This window comes from Dipodomys merriami, unplaced genomic scaffold (genome assembly GCF_024711535.1).
Source record: "Dipodomys merriami isolate MVZ:Mamm:240054 unplaced genomic scaffold, mDipMer1.0.p SCAF_27, whole genome shotgun sequence".
In the NCBI taxonomy this organism is placed as follows: Eukaryota; Metazoa; Chordata; class Mammalia; order Rodentia; family Heteromyidae; genus Dipodomys; species Dipodomys merriami.
The window spans coordinates 8,091,763-8,112,880 of NW_027204159.1; the positions used below are offsets into that span (position 1 = coordinate 8,091,763).

At 39.1% G+C, this 21,118-nt stretch overlaps 1 protein-coding gene across 13 annotated transcripts in view; it reads left to right on the forward strand.

Annotated features, from left to right (window-relative positions):
* Nucleotides 1-21,118, forward strand: part of LOC138837419 (protocadherin alpha-C2) — a 218,732-nt gene that overhangs the window by 187,299 nt on the left and 10,315 nt on the right. For all 13 annotated transcript variants that reach the window (XM_070036192.1, XM_070036195.1, XM_070036190.1 and 10 more), the window contains exons 2-3: nt 240-298; nt 2,664-2,752. In XM_070036192.1, coding sequence (XP_069892293.1) covers nt 240-298; nt 2,664-2,752 — 148 coding nt within the window. The remainder of the gene's footprint in view (nt 1-239; nt 299-2,663; nt 2,753-21,118) is intronic.

Sequence of the window (21,118 nt, forward strand, 5' to 3'; positions counted from 1 at the left end):
GTGGTTTAAGAGCATAGACCTGCTTTGAACAAGGCAGAGCCAAAGCTGGGCCTTACAGTATTTCTAAATGTGTTTCTCCCCCCCCCCCATAGTATTCAGATATCATCTTATAGTTGCATATGAAATGTTTCATTCAATATTTTTGTTTAGATGCCTGAAAATATTTAATCCATTAACTGCATTGTAATAACAACATTGTTTTGCCATTTTAACAGAACTCCCTTTTGTGATTTTTGCAGCCACGACAGCCCAATCCTGACTGGCGTTATTCTGCTTCCCTGAGAGCAGGCATGCATAGGTATGTATTTCCTTCCTTCACTCAGGAATAACTTTAACTGGATATAGTTCAGACTGTTCTCCAGAAACTGCTGTTTACACTGAGAAGCTTCAGATACACTATCAGGAAAAGATGCTTGTTTTTGTCTCCACGTCTATTCCTTGAAACACTGGAAGTTGTCAATGCCAAAAGTTTGTGGAGTACTAGAAAATAAGAGACAGGTTTCTATATACTTTTATCAAAATTTCTACAACAATGTGTCAAGTAAGAATTAAAAATTCCTATGAGGAAGTAATTACAACTTGCTCATCCCTCTCCATTTCCTCTCTATTTATACTTTCTGTCTCCTGAAAAAAATTATGACTAAAGCTAGAAGGCATGTTTCAAGAGGTAAAGTACCTTTCTAGCAAGCACAAGGGCTTGAGTCCAACTCCACGTATCACCAAAAATATTGTAATTACTGTAAGTCTGATACTTTCAGACTTGGGTGCATTGTGCAATGTATATGCATAAGTTATCTACCTTGATTTTCTATTTCACACTGACCAATTAACCACAATAATTATTGTGCTTCTTGATGTTCACCTTGTATAATTTCCTTTTCTCCTCCATCTTTTTGGCTTTCTTACTGTAATCAACAGCATGGGCTTTTCAGCCAATGAGCCATATGAAGGGCCTTTATTGGATGTCTGTGGACCAAATCTAGCTTACTTTAAATTGGCCTAGAATAATAGCATCATTCTAAGACTCAGATTAAATATAATTTTGCTTTTCTATTTTGTCTTTTTTTTTGTCAATTGCAGGCCTTGAACTCAGGGCCTGGGTGCCGTCCCTGAACCCCTTTGTGCTCACGGCTAGCCCTCCACCACTTGGGCCACAGTACCACTTCCAGTTTTTCAGTGGTTAGCTGGAGATAAGGGTCTCATGGGGTCTTTTCTGCCCAAGCTGGCTTTAAACTGTGATCCTCACATCTCAGCCTCCTGAGTAGCTAGGATTACAGGCATGAGCCATGGGTGCCCAGCCCTACTTTGTCTTTTTTGGTAATAATTATTATTTCCAGAGCTGATCTACTATCTGTTATCCACTCACTATTTGTGACTATCATTGTACATAAAATGAGGAGGGCCAAGAAACTAATAATAATACTATCAAATGATTTAATTTCAAAGAAGAAATAAACTCTAAATAAATAATCTCTAAGCCCCTTGAATATCTGGACAATGGTTAATCAAATCTACACCAAACCTAAATCTGTACCTAAAGAAAAAGCTTATATATAGAGTTAGTGAAAAATTAGTTGTAGCCCATTAAAAATGCATTAAATTAAAATAAATTAACACCCTCTCAAGAATTATAAATGAAAGAAATCGTTATACTGGGTGCTATTTCTGAACCAGGAGTCATCGAGGAAGGGCAGAAGATTTGTAGTTGGCTTGGCAAGATGTCATATTGCAACTGGGTCATGATTTTAGGCCAGAAAGAGGCAGATACTAGAATACTAGGATTTCTTTAGGAATTCAGAAGGAATTCTTTATCCTTAGTAGAGACAAACTGAAGCTTTTGTCTGTACATGAGCTACAGCAGAGCCACACAATATGTAAAGGCTTGCGGGGGGGGGGGGGGTGGCTGGGAAGGGATGTGAAGGGTAAACACAGGAGGAGGCTGCAATGCTTGGTAAGAAATGTACGCATTATCCTGCCCATGTAATTGTAACTCCTCTGTACAGTATGTTCACAAATAAAATAAAATTAAATTAAAAAAAAAAACAATATGTAAAGGCATGTTTTATACTACCAGTTCTTACCTTTGCAAGTGAATTGGTGTTTTGCTTGAAAACTACCAGTTATGAGATGCACCTTCAAAATGACACTATTGAAACATGTCATTTTTATGTCCCATTTTCAAATGAACAAGAAAGTCAAATATACTCTCATTCAGAATTCAATTAAGACATTATGAAGTTTAAATAGGATAAAAAGTAAAATCAAAACTGATACTACACAATCATTTCTTTCTCACAGTGTAGTACACTGGGTTGTTTGAGAATTTGCTCTCCAGGTCTGCTTCAACATTAAGATTTAAAAATGGTACTTCCCTCTGGTGGGCTTTCTGTTAGATTCAGTGAGCACAACATGGTATTTATGAAAACTAAAATTACCATAAGGATATGTATGTTTATTGTCAGTGTGGTATAGCAAGCAGGAAGTCAGTCATGCTTTTACAGTTTATACAAGGTGACTGCTCAGCAATAATTGCTGCAGTTCAAGCATGTAAAAAATGTGTTAGCTTCAGTGGGTCTCCAAAGATGGGAGCAATTACTGAGGGTGAAAGGAGGGCTGGGAAGTCATTTGTGGTCTGACCATTGACTAGGTTGTATGTTATTCAGCTCTGTACACCTGGAAGAAGCTGGCATTTTACGGGCTGGTCCAGGAGGGCCGGATCAGCAGTGGCCAACAGTGTCCAGTGCAACACCAGGTAAAATGCTGGAGTCTCTCTGTACTTGTTTGGGTCTGGAAATCGTGAGGAATTGTCATAGCTCTCTTTTTGTTCTTTCTTTTCTTCCATACAAATATGATTTACACACAAAATTAGTAGTATTTTGATTTATGCTTAATGTGCTTCAAGTGTTGAAAAGAGATGACATAAGAATAAGGGTGGGCTGGGATGTAGCTCAGTGACAAAGTGCTTGCCTAGCAAGTGCAACATCCGGGGTTCAATCCCCAGTACCAAAAAAGAAAAGAAAAAATATACCGTTAATGAGTAAGGGTATATAAGGGTATAAAGTTCTTATAAAAACAATCAGATGGCTTTCAAATGCTTAGACCATCCTAGACACACAGAAAAATCTGGTGGCCCACATGTACATAGATAATACTACCTTCAAAGACCTTTTGGTTGAAGACAATGGAAACCCACTCAAAGTAGCAAGCTAAAGGGAATAGATAAATAGATGAAATAGGGTTTCTCATGCATGTGAGTTTTGTTTTTGTTTTTGTTTTTTTTTTTGGGTCTGGTCGTAGGGCCTGAACTCTGTCCCTCAGCTCTTCAGCTCAAGGCTAGCACTCTACCACTTAAGCCATAGAGCCACTTCCGGCTTTTTTCTTTTTGCTTATGTGGTGCTGAGGAATCGAACCCAGGGCCTCATGCATGCAAGCACGCGCTCTACCACTGAGCCACCTTCCCAGCCCCCTATGCATGTGGTTTTTAAGCTAAGCCATTACTCTCCTTCAGTCCAAGTCAGAAAGCCAGAACAGCTCGTCCCTACACAGCAACATTCTCTGAAGACAGAATGTTATTGCCTTGACCTACGCACGGCCAAACATGAGCAGTTCACAGTCTCTTAGAGGACCAATGAGGACTAATTCCTAATCCAAAGATTCAGAAAAGAGATGGTGTAGTATGGGAAAAAACTAATTTGCTGGGTAAGCAATGGGAAGTTGCTTGAAATCACACTTTCTTATTTTTGCCCAGTCATTAAAGTGGTATCATAATAAAAATATGGCTTTGGAGATTCATCTCTGTGACAGTTTTAGAAAGGGAGGTTTATAGGTTGCTAGAGATTATAATGGTGTCTGTCACAATCCTCTATTAATCAACCAACTACAGTGAACATAGTAGTTACTAATTATCAAGCTATAATATGCCTATATACTGTGCCAAGTACCTAAAACACTTAATTTATTTCTGATGAAAATCTTGCAAATGTTTTATTGTATATATTTTAATTTTTTAAATGGAAGAGGCATAGAAGTTAGAAGTTAAGAAATGTAGCCAAGTTCACATAGTTTTTGAATAGCCAAGATAGGATTCAAGTACAAATGTGTCTAGCTTCATATCCAAATGTGTATAATACATATACTGGTGGTATGGCTGGCTTGCAAGAACTTGTTCAAATTCAAATGAATATTTACATACATGCATAACAAATGACATAAGAATGTGAATGTAAAAAGTTCTTTCTAAAAATAATCAGGTGCCTTTCAGATGACTAGGCTAAATAACATGTGCAGCTAAGGCCCTATTTTTGCTGGCAACTCTATGGGCTTTCGTTGATTCTAATCAGCCAGCATTTGCTATTTGTGAATGTTGCTCAATTCATCTAAGTGAGATTTGTCCAAAAAATGCACAAGTTGACGCAATTTATTAGAGGGCTAATATTGCCAGATGGCAAGGGAAGAACATGAAAGAGTTTGTTACCCAAATCTTCAACGTCAGTGCCAGTAATGGAGGGATGAAGATGGAGAAAGTGGTGTTAGTTTACCAAATGTAGCAGGATAAGAAGGCATCTGGTAAGCTAAGATCTACCTAATTAAAGCATTCCCCACAAAACAAGCCCTGTTGCTCTGCCTTCATTTCAGAGTTCTCATTAAGGTATTTAGGAGTCATGCTAGTGAGGCAGGAACTAGCTTTGAATACATTCTCCTCATTAAGGATGCTAGTTGTGTACATTCCTAGACAAATACAAAATGAGAATCAATGATTATTTCTGGCATCTGGTCCAGGTCTCTACTTCAAATTCAAGAGGATTTTTTTTTAAATGATATATTTAATGAAAGGTAAGGAGTGGGTCTCCATTGCTCCCCTTCCCTATTAGATACTGAAGCATGCATAAGTCAGAGTCTTCATGGACTGTGCTGGATTAGAGCTCACATCTTTCACTTTACTCATTTGGAAGATGTGACCTTACCATGCTTCACAACATGCTTCCTCACCAATTATACAAAGCTAAAAGGGTCCTCTCCTGCCTTCTGTTCTGTCATTTGGGTATTTTAAGGTTTCATGACTCAAACTACTTTCTTCACTTTTTGGAGAGAATATGGCATAAAGACTAAGAATGTGATTTTGATTCATATCTGAGTTGAATTTCAGGTCCAAACATAGATAAAATTTCTAAATTCTTACTTTCTTAATTACCCTTTCTGTAAGCAGAACATAATTGAGATCCATGAGCTGAACATATTGTTTGACATATACTATTAATAAATGTCTCTTCTTACTCCTTTTCTCAAGATACTTTTGTTGTATGCAATAAATACTTTTGTTGTGGGCAGTTTCTGATATGGCTTTGACTCATAACCTGATGGCCAGAATTCAGTTGCTCTCATTTGTAGGCCCAGGCACAGACCCTCTTGACATTGCTTAGATCATCCTGAATTCTCTACATTCCCATCACCCCCAGCTCTCCCCTAGAGATAGAGTGAAAACAGAAAAATGCTCTCCAATTGTTTCCAGTCCCAAACAGAGCCTGCATTTCATTGATTCCATTGCCTTTAGTGCTTCATAGTGAAGGTGCAGTTGCTTCTAAAAGGCTGCTTGTAGTCCACGTTTTCTTCCACTTGTGTCTGTGCTCTTTTCATACCAACACCTGCAACAGCTGCAGCCATAGTCAGAAAGGGATTGGGGCAAGCTTTGCACTACTCCTTATTCATATGTGTTTCTGGGAGTTGTTTTTCTCCTTTGATTAATTCTTTTGCTTTCTTACTAAACTGTTCATTTTTTTCACAGTGTGCAAAAGCCATAAAGATACCACTCTGAAGGGATCAATGGAAACATCACCAGGTGATGTTTTCTGCAGTATAAACAAGCCAGGCATTAAATTAGTTAATCCTGATTACTGGTTCTTTCCTCAAGCTTTGCCTCTGTGTGAACAAACTTGGATCATGGGCTTTCTTATTGCCTTTCAGCTTCCCCTGAGACTGAGCAGAGAGAGAGAAAACTAGCTAAATAGGGAATACAAGGAATACAGTTACAGCTTCTTTTTCAGAGAGAAGGTTGCATTTGGGGGAGGGGTGTTAAAGAAGCAGATACTTGTAAAAACAACTCTGTTTAACTTTCTTAGTATGAGTGCTTTGAAGAGGTCTTAATGAAAGTTTTCTTGAGGAAATTCTGGGAGATTATACAAAAATGGTCCCTGCTTTTCAATAAACTGGTCCAGGTTATAAAGGCCCAGGCTGCTTTGCTGTCATCTATAATTCTTCCATGCTTCTGTTTCTACATTTCCTGGGATCTCAAGACTCATCTGATGCAAGCCAGGTGTGGTTCTACAGGCCTGTAAGTTCAGCACTTGGGTGTCTGAGGTAGGATCAGTGTGAGTTTGTGAGTTTGAAGCCAACCTGAGCTACTTACGAGAGACCTTGTCAAAAATAAATAAATAAAAACAAACACCCCAACTCTAACCTACCTAAGACAAAAGTAAGCTTGTTTTAGAATGGGAAATATAATTGGCTTATCACATCTTCAAATTTGTGTTCATATTAGACATTCACAGATATTTTCTTGTCTTCTAAGTATAAGAAAACTTATACTTAACAATAGCATTTTGTTTGGACAGCATTAGGGTTTGAATTGTGAGCACTGGACTATACTATATGAGCTATAACCTGCTAGGTTTTTTTTGTTTATTTGTTTGTTTGCTTGCTTGCTTTAGTTACTTTTCAGCTAGGGTCTCAGGTTTTTGTTTTTGTTTTTATTTGTCTGGTACCTGGGCTTCAACTCAGGGTCTCATACTCTGCTTTCTTGCTCACAGCTGGTGCTCTACTACTAACCAGCTTTTTGCTGGTTAATTGGACATGGAAATTTTCAGACTTTCCTTCCTGAACTAGCTTTAAACAAAGAGCCTCCAGATCTCATCCTCCTGAGTAGCTAGTATTTAAAAAAATACTAGGGGCATGAGCCATTAGTGCCAAGCAGGATCTTGTAGTTTTGCCATGCCTGCCTCAGACCACACACAATCTTCTTACCTACAGCTGTCAGCATAGCTGAATAGGAGCCATCACACTCAGCTCACTAAATAAGATGGGGGTCTCATTAACTTCTGCACAGGCTAGCCTAGGAATGTGATCCTCCTACTCTGCCTCTGAGCAGCTAGGATTACAGGTGTAAGCTACCATGTCTGGCTTACATAGCGTTTTCATTTTGTTGTGTATTATAAGTTATTTAGAGACAATTTAGAGTATAGATAAAGATGAACATGGTTTGTATGCAAATATGACTTCATTTTATATAAGCTCCTTGATCATCTGCAGATCTGAGTATTCACAATGATCCTGGAACCCATCTGCATAGATACCAAGGGACCACTGTTCTGTCTGTTTTTAAAAGAGCACAAGGAATTCCAAAGCACACATCTTCACCAAAGATAACATTATAGCTTGTGAAGCAAGACCTCTGGGCATCTGGGACCAAGGTAGGGAAGGCTAATAAGGCATCAGGCCTGGTTGGAGACCCTAGGTTTACAATGATTATCAAAGTATAGTTCCAGGAAAAGCAATACCAACAATACCTAGGAAGTTGTTCAAATGTGCATTTTTAGGTCTTACCTTAGACTTACCAGCTCAGAATCTCTTAGCAAACTACATTTAAACAAACACTATGTTTGATCCAAATATGCCTTAAACTTTAATAATTGACTTAAAGTAAATATTCTTTTTTTTTTTTTTTTGGGTCTGGTCATGGGGCCTGAACTCTGGGCCTGGGTGCTGTCCCTCAGCTCTTCAGCTCAAGGCTAGCACTCTACCACTTGAGCCACAGCGCCACTTCCGGCTTTTTTCTTTTTGCTTATGTGGTGCTGAGGAATTGAACCCAGGGCCTTGAGCATGCAAGACGAGTGCTCTACCACTGAGCCACCTTCCCAGCCCTTAAAGTAAATATTCTTGACGTTGTCTGGTTCTTTAACACACAGGGAGATAATTAATTGCTAAGAACTCCAGCTCCAGAATCAGAGTGACCCTTCTTCAAATTTTTCCTCTGCCACTCAGAAGTTGTATGGCCCTGGGACAATTTAAATGCTCTAGTCTCCTTTTTTCCCCTTTCCTTTCCTTTCCTTTCCTTTCCTTTCCTTTCCTTTCCTTTCCTTTCCTTTCCTTTCCTTTCCTTTCCTTTCCTTTCCTTTCCTTTCCTTTCCTTTCCTTTCCTTTCCTTTCCTTTCCTTTCCTTTCCTTTCCTTTCCTTTCCTTTCCTTTCCTTTCCTTTCCTTTCCTTTCCTTTCCCTTCCCTTCCCTCCCTCCCTCCCTCCCTCCCTCTCCTCCCTCTCCTCCCTTCCCTCCCTCCCTTCCTCTCTTCCTTCCTTCCTTCCTTCCTTCCTTCCTTCCTTCCTTCCTTCCTTCCTTCCTTCCTTCCTTCCTTCCTTCCTTCCTTCCTTCCTTCCTTCCTTCCTTCCTCCTCAGGGCTTCATGGCTGCTGAGCCATGCCTTACCATATGAGCCACACTCCAGTTCCTGTTTGCTTTAGTTATTTTTCATTTATTTAGTTATTTTGTCAAGTGCCTTCATTCTACCTATCCTTTGTAGCTGGAATTACAGGTGAGAACCACAACATCCAGTTTGTTTGTTGACATGGGGACCTTGCTAACATTTTGCCTCCATTGATCTCAAACCACAATCCTCCTTATTTTCAACTCTGACTAGTCAGTTCTCAGTTTCATTCCCTGTAAAATACAGATGAGAGTGCTCTCCATAAGGATGTTATAAGAATTAAGTGACAAAACATGTATTTAAGAGCCTGGAGAACAATAAGAGCTTAGTAAATAGCAGATTTTTTTAAATGATTTTTCTGGTGGTAAGTCCATTCTTCCATTTAAAATTTAGACCTGGGTCTTTCCCTGTAGGAAAGCTATGTACGTTTTGCTGTTGTTGTTTGTTTCCCTGGGGGAATTGCTTTTGCCCTGCTTTGTCTCATCTCTTTACTCTGTGGAAAATGGAGAGAGCTTATGTGCCCTACTTTTATAGGATATCCAGGTTTTATTTATCTTAGGGATTCCTGCCTTTCTGAAAAACCAACTCCCTCAGGAGATACTCTTGGAGACTCTCTTTCTAAATCTTCCCCTGAAAGAAGCTGTGGTCCTTAAGTTTTTGGAGTACATTTAGGAGAACTGTCAACATGAATTTTTCCATCTCATCAGTGAATGTAGCCTCCAGCCTTGCTGGAGAATTTAGAAAGCCTGCTGTTCCACTAACCTGCTCACCCTCGACTTCTGCCGTTGTCATGGCAATCTCAGGCCGAGGAGGTGTGTACATATCCTTATTAGGGAAAAAAAATGAGATCAGGGATCCTGTGAATGAGCAGCTTCCTCCTGTCAGTGTCCTCCACTCTCACCTTCCATCTGACAGTTCATGAATGCCAGCTTGCCTTTGTCATTTCTAACCCAGGAAAGTAAGTCCTTGTAAGATGCAATTTTACTTTTGGAGGATGCAAGCTCAGTGTGTTTGTGGGAGTTCTCTATGTAGCTTATGATGTATTGGGGATTTGCTTGTGGTAGACTCCCCTGGATGGAGGGAGCAAGATGGTGCTGGAAAGAGTGAACACTCTACCTAGGAGAAGCATGAAGCCTAAAATCTTTCTGACTCTATCCAAGTGTCACTTTCTTCATTTTCTTCTTGGAGGGATACTCTGCACCTTTATTTTATTCTTATTTTTTTTATGCCAGTATTGAGGCTTGGGCTCAAGTCTGAGTGCTGTCCTTTAGCTTTTCCCCTCAAGGTTGTTGCTCTGTCACTTGATCCACAGTTCCCACTTTTGGATTTTTGGTGGTTAATTGGCCAATCATAGTCTCATGGACTTTCCTTTTCTGGGCTGGCTTCCAACTGTGATCCTCAGATCTCAGCCTCCTGAGTAGCTAGGATTATAGTCATGAGCCACCAGTGCCTGGCAGCACCTTCATTTTAAATTGCCATGTAAATAGAAGACTGGACTCAGGATGTCCTGCTTCTTCTGAAATAAAACATTCCTATGTAGTAGTTTCTAAGATTGTCCTCTCATTGAAAACCCTGTATTTCCTGCTTAGTTCTCATTTCCCTATACCATTTTTCTAGGGTTGGTAGTCCTGGCAGAATATGGTAGAGTAAGAGCCATGATTCCTAAGAATAGAACCTTTTCCATAGCAGTGGTCTCAAATGGAGACATATGTCTTCTAAAAACTATCCAATCTCACATACACTTAGATGTGTGCCTCTGGATGCCAGTTTTGAGGACATATAGAGTGAGTAGACAAGAGCAGCAAGAGCTGTTCCCCTTGGCTGCAGTTTCCCTCAAATCTCAGAGATGTAGAGAAGCAAGCTAATGCAGGGTCCAGAAGAAGAGACTCAACTACAATTTCTTTGGTTATCACTGATCCCTTTAAAGTGCCAACAGTCTTCAATCAATGTAAAATGGTTCCTGAAGACTTTGTTCCTGAAGACTTTTGACTACATCTTAGGAAAGCTATGCAGTTCATCTTTCTTTGATCTGAGAGAGTTATCTGGAACCAAACAATTTCTGAATTGCCATTCAAGTTTGCTTGATATACCAGTGTTTGCAGCTTAATTTCTTTTTATTTTTAATTTAATTTTATTTTATTTGTGAACATACTGTACAGAGGAGTTACAATTACGTGGGCAGGATAATGCGTACATTTCTTACCAAGCATTGCAGCCTCCTCCTTTGTTTACCCTTCACATCCTTTCCCAGCCTCCCCCCTCCCCCCAATCCCAATCCTTCTCCATCTCCCCCTTTTACCCCCCCCCCACCGACGTTGTAAAGCTAGTTTTGGACATGACAACTTGTACTTCTCATTGTTGCAACAGGTCCACCTGTATCCTTAAACAACTGGTTTTTCCCCATCTCCTCCACAAGTTATACTGACATCAAATATAGTGAAAGCAGGGGTTATACTGTGGGGGAGGGATATACAAAGCAACAAAGAGATAATCTTATAAATGCGTTAGAAACACATGCATGAAAGAAAAAAACATTAAAATACACATCTAAGGGTTCATTTTCCTGACATCACATTATCTGACCTTTTCCACTTGACTCATACATATACTAGATATTACAAATAAGGGAAACCATGGGACCTATGTTTCTTTGGGCCTGTCTTACTTCACTTAATATAATTTTTTCCAAGTTTTTCCATTTCCTAACAAATGGGGCAATGTCATTCTTTCTGATGGAGGCATAGAATTCCATTGTGTATATATACCACATTTTCTTGATCCATTCATCTACTGAGGGGCATCTGGGTTGGTTCCATATCTTAGCTATGGTAAATAATGCTGCAATAAACATAGTTGTGCTGGTAGCTTTAGTGTGGTCTTGTTTGTAAACATTTGGGTAAATGCCCAAAAGTGGGATTGCTGGGTCATAGGGGAGTTCTATGTGAAGTCTTTTGAGGAACCTCCATACTGCTTTCCAAAGTGGTTGAACAAGTTTACATTCCCACCAACAATGAAGTAAGGTTCCTTTCTGTCCACATCCCCTCCAGCATCTGTTGTTGTTAGAGTTCTTGATTTTTGCCGTTCTAACTGGAGTGAGGTGATATCTCAATGTTGTTTTGATTTGCATTTCTTTTATGGCTAGGGATGTTGAACATTTCTTCATGGGTCTATTGGCCATCCTTCTTTCTTCTTCAGAGAAGTTTCTCTTTAAGTCTTTAGACCACTTATTTATTGGGCAGTTGTTTCTTTGAGGATTTGTTGTTGGGGGGTTTAATTTTTTGAGTTCCAAGTATATTTTAGATATGAGACCCTTGTCCGTTGTATGGCTAGTAAAGATTTTCTCCCAATCCGTGGGCTTTCTATTGATCTTGCTAGCTATGTCATTTGCCCTGCAGAAGCTCTGCAACTTTATGCAATCCCATTTGTCCAACCTTTCTTTGATTTGTTGTGTTTCCAGGTCTCTATTCAGAAAATTTCGGCCTGAGCCAAGGAGACCTAGGGTTTCTCCTATTCCATCCTGTAATGTTTTCAGAGTGTCTGCTTTGAGTTCAAGGTCTTTGATCCATTTGGAGTTGATTCTGGTGCAGGGTGATATATAAGGATCTAGCTTAAGTTTTCTACATGTAGTTAACCAATTTTGCCAGCACCATTTACTGAAGAGGTTGTCTTTCTTCCATTCTATTGTTTTAGCTCCCTTATCGAAGATTAGATGGCTATAGGTCTGTAGGTTCATTTCTGGGTTTTCAATTCTATTCCATTGGTCCTGAGGTCTGTTCTTATGCCAATACCAAGCTGTTTTGATTACTATGGCTTTATAGTAGAGTTTGAAGTTTGGTATTGATATTCCTCCAGCAGTGTTCTTTCCGTTGAGGAGCATTTTTGCTATTCGGGGTCTTTTATTGTTCCATATGAATTTTTGGATTGCCTCTTCTATTTCCTTGAAGAATGAGGTTGGAATTTTAATAGGTATTGCATTGAATTTGTAGATAGCCTTGGGAAGTATTGCCATTTTCACGATGTTAATCTTTCCAATCCAGGAGCATGGGAGGTTTTGCCATTTTTTAAGTTCTGTGTTGATTTCCTTTTTTAAGATTTTAAAGTTTTCATCATAGAGGTCCTTCACTTCTTTAGTTAAGTTAATTCCTAGGTATTTTATTTTTTGTGGGGCTATTACAAATGGAGTTGCTTTCCTAATTTCAGCCACACTTTTCTCATTGTTGGCATACAGAAAAGCCATTGATTTTGGGGGGTTAATTTTATAACCTGCTACTTTGCCAAAGTTTTGAATCAGCTTGAGTAATTTGGGAGTGGAGTCTATGGGTGCAGCTTAATTTCTTAAGCCTCTTATCAAAGGCAAGAATCAAGTATCTCCTAGGGAAGATCCTAATGTTTCAAAGGGCCAAGGAGCCTGACTGCTTTCAAGATTTCCAGTGTGTTTGAGAGCATTGTGCCAAGCAGAAATGTCAGATGGAGAGTCTGCACTTTGTTCTGGGGAAAGATTGCTGGAGTTTGTTTACAAAGGGGTGTGTGTGTGTATGTCTAGGAACTCCCCCTCTCTGCTTATGTAAGGAAGACTTGTTTCTGACCCGAGTTTGTGACAAAATGTACTGATTGGTTCTGATTCCTTTAAGCTTTGTATCTCTAGAAGCTTTGCCCTTAGCCTCACCAATATCAGTAAACTAGAAATTAAAGTCATCTTGGTGACAAAAGGAATTTTGTAGTGAATTTTTTTTGAGCAGCTCATCTGAGATTCCAGAGGAACTTGAAAAACTCATCTTCACATAAGCAGTCAACTTTGTGGCTGAGAAGGTCATTGACTAATGTGGAGAAACACATTCAGGTCAAGCGCTAGCTGGAGACCAAGGGCCTCTGGGGAAGGCCCATAAGATCGCTGATTGTCAGGAAGCCTGGTAATGTGTGGATTGGGGAGGGGACTTTCTCTGCCTCAGCACTTGGAGTGGCATTACTCACAAGAAGGAGGAGGGAGAGATGAAGATGCTTTTCTACTCTTTACCTCACTGAGACCAAGACTTCTACAGCAACAGTGCTGTCTCAAATGGTGTTATCTCCCAAAGAAAGATGTAAGCAAAGGACAGGAGTGGTCAATCCTGAAGATGATATTATCAAAGGAAACCCAGGGAAAAGGATGTTTGTACTATTATTTAAACAGGAAATCGGAGAGCTTTTTTGTAATCAAACTCAAGAGATATAACTATAGAAGTTTAGAGTATGACAAAATAACTTTGGGGAACAAAAGTTAGGCCCACAAGTGACCAGGGACACTGAAAACTTATCATTACTGGAAATGTTTCACTTGTCTGCTAAACCCAAACACTGAGCATCTAAATTACAACTACCAACACATGTAAAAAACTGTCAAGGCTAAACAAGAGTGAAACTCTTTGTACAGAAAGTCTAAATGAGCATATGGTGACCAATCCTTTATTCATAGATTTTGCTGTAGGCAACATATTAGGCTAAAGCTGAGTAGTGACGGTCTCTTTGACTCTGTATCATAGATACTGTTTTGCCCAAGAACACACCTGCCACTTCTCTAATAATAATCCTAAAAATCACTAGTAATAATAATCATAATAATCATAATCATAATCACCTGGAGTGAGATAAATAAAAGTCTGTGAAAGGCTAGAAGACTTAGCCAGTATGGGTGAATTACATTATATATATATATACCAATCTGCATTTAAGAGAGGTCAGATTTTGGAAGGTTTTGTTTGTTTGTTTGTTTGTTTTTTGGGTCTAGTCATGGTGCCTGAACTCTGGGCCTGGGCGCTGTCCCTCAGCTCTTCAGCTCAAGGCTAGTGCTCTACCACTTGAGCCACAGCACCACTTCCGGCTTTTTTCTTTTTGCTTATGTGGTGCTGAGGAATCGAACTCAGGGCCTCATGCATGCAAGGCAAGCGCTCTACCACTGAGCCACCTTCCCAGCCCCCAGATTTGGAAGAGTATATAAATAGATATGTAAATAGCTCTAAGGAAGGCATCTTTGAGTCAGTGTTTGGTGATGAGCCAGAGAATAAAAAATTTTCTCTCCTCTTAGCTAAAATCTATTAGCATAAAGAAAGAAAAAGCATCTTTTGAGCAAAATTTTTGAAAATATATGTGACACTGCAAGTAACTTTGAAGTCTTTAAGTCTTGTATCATTGTCTCTTGTAGTCTGGCAATAGTGTTTTAGAACAAGAAGAAGAAAGACTTAACAATATCTACTGTTTATTGCGAATTGTAATATAAGCACTTCATATGTATTACAAATAACTTTGATAGAAATTCATTATTATTCCATGTTTCAAGTAAGGAAATTGAAGCTCGTAGGAATTGAGTGACTTTATTATAGTCACACAGCTAGTAAATGTGCTATGTTCAACTTAAGAAATGCTTCAAAAATGTTTGTTGAATTTGTTAGTGAATATAATATCAAAGGTGGTATTTAAATCCATATCTGCTGGAATTCAACCCTGTACATTTAACATGTTACTATTTTTTGCCCCACATGACAAGTAAAGGAAATAGCTTAGTTCCACTATCTGAGTTCCAAACCAAACCAATTGTCAGGGACTATATATATTGTGTGAGTGGGGGGGGGGGACATTTGAGATAATGGAAAGAAATAGACAGTGAACAATACAGAAATACATTGTATCTTTTCTTAAATAATTGAGGTTTGGAGGGGAGATGGGTATTTAGTTAGACTATACCAGAGAATTAGTAGTATTTAAATGGAATTTAGAGGAGTCCATTTGTTTCATTATATCCGCTTCATGTTCCTAATATGCACCTTATTTCATCTTCACTTCTACTAAACTTTATAAACACACAGACATAGACAGACAGATACACACACACACACACACACACACACACACACACACACACACACACACACACACACACACACACACACACACACACACACACACAGAGCCACCACTGCCTGAACATAAAGACCTTGTGGTAGGCAGAATAATGCTTCACAAAAGTCCACATCCTGATTGTCAGAACCTGTCAATATGTTGTTATATAAGAACTTTAATAATGTGACTAAATTAAGGATATTGAGATAGATTAAATATGATTATCCAGGTGGCCTCAATGTAATCATAGTGTCCTTAAAAGTGAAAGAGGGATTTGTAGATACTTCATTGCTGGCTCTGAAGATAGGAGAAGGGACCAAAAAGCTATAGTACTATTTGAATCATCCACTTACCAATTTGGAAGAAGTCAATCACAGGACATGGTAGCTAGTGAGAAGTCACTGTCCACAAGGGACAGGGACAGGGACAATGCACATTTCTTATTTGTATGCATCTAGCATCTGTGTCTAGGTGAAAGCAAACTAAACGTATACCCAGGACTTCCCTGAAGGAGGAAATCACCTAGTCTATACAGTAGGTGAGAGAGTGAGTTAAGGGAGATTTCTTTGGTCAGTATTCCTAATCTCACCTGCTGCTTTTCCTCAATACTATGTCCTGTATTGAGGATGGGAGGCAAAGTGGCTTGGAACCAATTCTGTGAATACATGTGGATCTCAAGATGTATTTGTTTTTTTTTTTTTTTAGGCACATTTTGCATAATGACCATAGCTCCCTCTAAAGCCTGGGGTCTTAGCATTTGATTAGAGATTAAATCAGTCTTTTTACTACTGGCTGTGGTAAGGCCATAGAACGCATGAAAGACCCATCTCAGAGGCCAGCATCCCCTATGAGCTGTGTCAAGAGATGTCAATCCAACTATTATCCCTGCCGTCTGTAATCAGTAGTGAATCGTTAGCATCACTTCAATTTCCTTTGGTACACACATATAAATTAAGTCTATATATTTGCCTTGGGGAAGTTTCTTTAGGGAGGATGATCTTTTTTGTGTGTTCTTTTAAACCTAAGGATTTAGAGATACAGATTTGCCTCTTTAGTCTTTCTTGCTTAAGGTCACAACCTTACCTCCAGGATAATAGCTTCTAAATGACTGTGATTTGAAGGGCATTAAGGAGATCCTCACACAAACCACCTTCCCAGCAGGTCTCTATAACTCTACAATTAACCAGCACAAGTAGCTTTCTCACTTAAGATCCTCATTCATTCTGTGCTCTCACTCTGTCTGTCTCTCATACACACAGAGAGATAAAAGATCTAAAATATCCTGTAATACTTAGCTATGTAGGAAGCTGATAACTGGTTTGAAGCCAGCTTAAGCAGAAAGATCTTTGAGACTCCAATTCCAATTGACTAGCCAATTGACTAGCCAAAAATCAGGCTGAAGGTATGGCTCAAGTAGTAGACCATTACCTGTAAACAAGAAAGCCCAGCAAGTGTGAGATCCCTGAGTCATACTCTGTTTCTGGCTAAATAAATAAATGAACTAGTCTATTTAGGTACTTTCCTTGGCTTGGCTTCAGTGTATAATTTGGTCAGAACTTTATAGTCATCTATCAGGCTAGAATCACCCTTTTACTAGGTGCCATGAGTAAAATATTAAATGTAACAGTCATATCTGTATAATCTATGGGAGAGACAGGAATATAAAGAGATGGAAATATCATAACATGTTACGAGGACTACAGTTGTTTCATGTATAAGCAGGAACAATGAAGGGGAAGAAAGCTGAGACAAGCCACCAGATCCTGTCAATATAGTCTATCTCTGTGGTAATCAGTACAAACTCTATGCAAAGAAGGCAAGATAGTCAACCTTTCCTGACAGGTTTTCCCAAAGAGTTTCCACAGGGCCCAAACCTTTTCTCATCAGCCACAAATAATTGATACAACAGGAGCCCAGAAAGTGGAATTAAGAATTTAGGGTATAAATTCAGGGATTATGTGGCATTTAGTACTAGATATTGCAGACTGATAGGTGATGAGATATGGAGAGAAATAGAATTCTAATTTTTTAAAAAAAATAATAGATGCAAAAAAAACACATGCATTATCTAGGTGAATAGAAGGAGTGTATTTGATGGGTGGGTAAGATAGAGAGCTGGTGGGAAATGGGATCAGAAAGGTAGACTGGAATCAGATTTTGTAGGGTCTTAAATATCTTCATTAAAAATAAAAACCACAAAAACGTGTAGCTTCACTTTCTGGCAATGGAGAGGAATATTAGGAGTTTAGTTTGTTTTAGGAAACAAGATTCTTTTAAGCTCACTTAGCTCTACCAAGTCTTTGAAAGCAACCTATGAGATGTCAAGATAAGCTAATGATCTAAGAGCTTTATGTTTTTCTTCTCCCAAAGCGTGGATTGGAAAGTTTAAGTGTCTAGACCTGGATATTGAAAGTGGAGGTAAACATAGCATTTTTTTAATGTCTATAAAAGAATAGCTTAAAAATCCTCTTAGGGGCTGGGAAGGTGGCTCAGCGGTAGAGTGCTTGCCTTGCATGCACTAGATTCGATTCCTCAGCACCACATAAGCAGAAAAAGCCAGAAGTGGCACTGTGGCTCAAGTGGTAGAGCGCTAGCCTTGAGCTGAAGAGCTGAGGGACAGCACGCAGGCCCAGAGTTCAGGCCCTATGACTGACCACCCCCCCCCCCAAAAAAAAATGCTCTTAGGAAATTCTGTTAGATTTGGTGTGATCAAGCCTGTGAAAAATCAGATTTGTGAGATTTGTTTCTTAAGGGAGTCAGCAATACACAGTGCTTCAAATCCCTGCTGTACTATCTATGAATTGTGCAGCCTGAGTCTCTAGTTCATGATGTGTCAAAAAAGGGGGAAAGACTGTAGATTGTAGTCATGATTAAATAGAATAATATATGCAAAATTCTTGTGTTGGTTCTTAGCTTGTGGGAAGGACCCCAAAACTTTATCAGAACTATTTTCCCTCAATTTAATGTCCTAATGTTTAGCAAAATGCCTACTACGAAGTAAATCGAACCCCAAATGTTTTGGCTAGATTAAATGGATGGGACTGAAGTGTGTAGAGTAGGTAGTAGTGATGGAGGTGGAGGGGGGGTTCTTTGTTACCTTGCACTCCTTTTGTGACAGTGTTCAGACAGTGACTCCATTTTATATGCTCATTGCAGGGGTAGCACTACTTGTCTAGAAATGGTTCCTCAAGACTGAGAAGTGACACAGCAACACAGAGCCTGGGATTGCTGCCAAATTTTAAGAATCACAGATTGTAATGTAAGGGAGGAGGGTAGAGGAGTTGGAAAATTCAACCTCAGCTTGAAAGCTACTTTATGGTTAGGCAAAAATGATCATGCCTCCCATAGTCCCAGGTAGAGGTGTCTCTGAAACCTTTGGGGAAGTCACTGTCATGTGACTGCACAGAAGGAAGAACCCAGCAGTGGGCTGGATTCAGGCCAATCTGGCTTCAAGGGAACCGTGTTCTAGAAAGGTCCTGATTGGCTACATAGCATGCTATCACTGTCCTGGGGTTCTCAATTTCTTAACAAAGTCCCCTTGCCCATTTTCATGTGCTTTAGGTCCTGCAAATTCTGTATTGGATCCAGGCTACATAGTGTCTCAGTTTTTGAGCCACATTGATCTAATGTTTCTTTTAACCTCTTTTTTCTTTCTTTCTTTCTTTCTTTCTTTCTTTCTTTCTTTCTTTCTTTCTTTCTTTCTTTCTTTCTTTCTTTTCTTTCTTTCTTTCTTTTCTTTCTTTCTCTTTCTACTTATTTAGTTATAAAAACCACAAAGATTGTGAAAGATGAAATCTGTTCAAAACAAAGAAAACAGTAATACCTCATTGCTTACTTCCTGTTCTGTACTCGAGAAACAGCTACTGCTAATAGTGTATATCTCCCAGAATTTTCATAAAAGCTTTAAATTAGTGTATTTTGAAATATAATTGCATTGTTGCTGCATATATTAACAGTATAACATTATTTGTATTAAAATGCTCATTTCTCTCAATTGCTCCTGCTTCTGTAAGGCAACTACTTTTAATAATTTTCTTAAGTGTCCTCAAAATAAGTTTTAATTTAAAAACCTTATTTTTTTTAAAAGAGCAGCTTTTATTTGGCAGAAAAATGGAGCAGAAAGCAGAGTTCCCTGTACGACCTTCTGCACTGTCAATCAATATCTTGTTCCAGAGTGGTAGATTAGTTTTCTTTTTATAAGTGATAAAACATGCCTAATGGTGCCAGTGGCTCATACCTGTAATCCTAGCTATGCAAGAGGCTGAGATCTGAGGATTGTAGTTCAGTGTCAGCCCAGGCTGAAAAGTCCCTGTGAGACTCTTTCTACAATTAACCACTCAAAACTGGAAGTGGAGTAATAGAGAACTAGCCTTGAGCAAAAATTGCTCAGAGACAGTGCTCAGGCAATGAGTTCAATCTCCATGACCAACCAACAAAACAAAACAAAACACAAACAAACAACAACAAACATTCCTGGTACTTGTGGCTCATGTCTGTAATCCTAGCTACTCTGGAGCTTGAGATCTGAGGATGAGGGTTCAGGCCATCCCTGACTGGCTCTTATTTCCAATTAACCACCAAAAAGCAAGAAGTGGAGCTGTCCCCAACTGGTGCTAGCCTTGGGCACAAAAAAAACCTTGGGAGCAATGCCCAGACCCCAAGTTCAGGCCCTAGAACTGACACACGTGCATACATGTGAGCACACATCCACAAACACACACAAAACTGTATTGGCAAATATTACCACCCAAAGTCTATAGTTTACAGTTTACTCTTCCAAAAATTTTTCAAATTAATTTTTAATTACATAAGGCATACATTTTCCTATATTTTTGAAGGCATGTAGCTGTTCACAAAGCAAAACAGAATAATACTATGCATATAGCTTGGGTATGTGCATTTGCTTGTTTCTGTGAGTTTTGAAGACACCTTTGTAGGTGAATATATATAGCTCTACCTAAACTTGTAGGCCTATATTTTAATTTATGTGTCCAATTTCATAGTGGTATTTTTGTTTTTAAACAGTGTAGATACATGTTTTATACAGGTATATTATTATGCATCCTATTACCTATAATGGGATTGTAGGGCCATAGGATATGAAAGTCATAAAATTGGCATTCTCTTATCTGCAGTTGTACTGACCTTGCTATAGTTTTCACTGATCTCCCTTCCAGTTAAAGATTTTTTTTTTTTTTTTTTTTGGTTGGTCATGGGTCTTGAACTCTGGGTTTGGGCACTGTCCCTGCACTCTTAAGCTGAAGGGGAGCGCTCTACCAATTGAGCCACAGCGCCACTTCCAGTTTTCTAGTGGTTTATTGGAGATGAGTCTCACAAAGTTTCTTGCCTGGGCTGGCTTTGAACTGTGATCCTCAGATCTCAGCCTCCTGAGTAGCTAGGATTATAGACATGAGCCACCAGTATAAGCTCCAAGTATAAGATTCTTTAATCTGTATATCTACTCCCAGAGATAAGTCTATTGTTACATATGCATTATACTAAATATTGAGACATGTGGGGTTTAATAAGGTCACATAGAAGAGGAGGATCAGAATCGAGGCTGTTTGACTTCTGAGTCTGTGTTCTTAACTATTGGCAATACTATCTCTAGAAAGGTCAATGCCATCTTTATAACAGTTACTCGTCTGAACTTTTAAAAACTATTATTGTAGGGGCTGGGAAGGTGGCTCAGTGGTAGAGCGCTTACCTTGCATGCATGAGGCCCTGGGTTCAATTCCTCAGCACCACATAAGCAAAAAGAAAAAAGCCAGAAGTG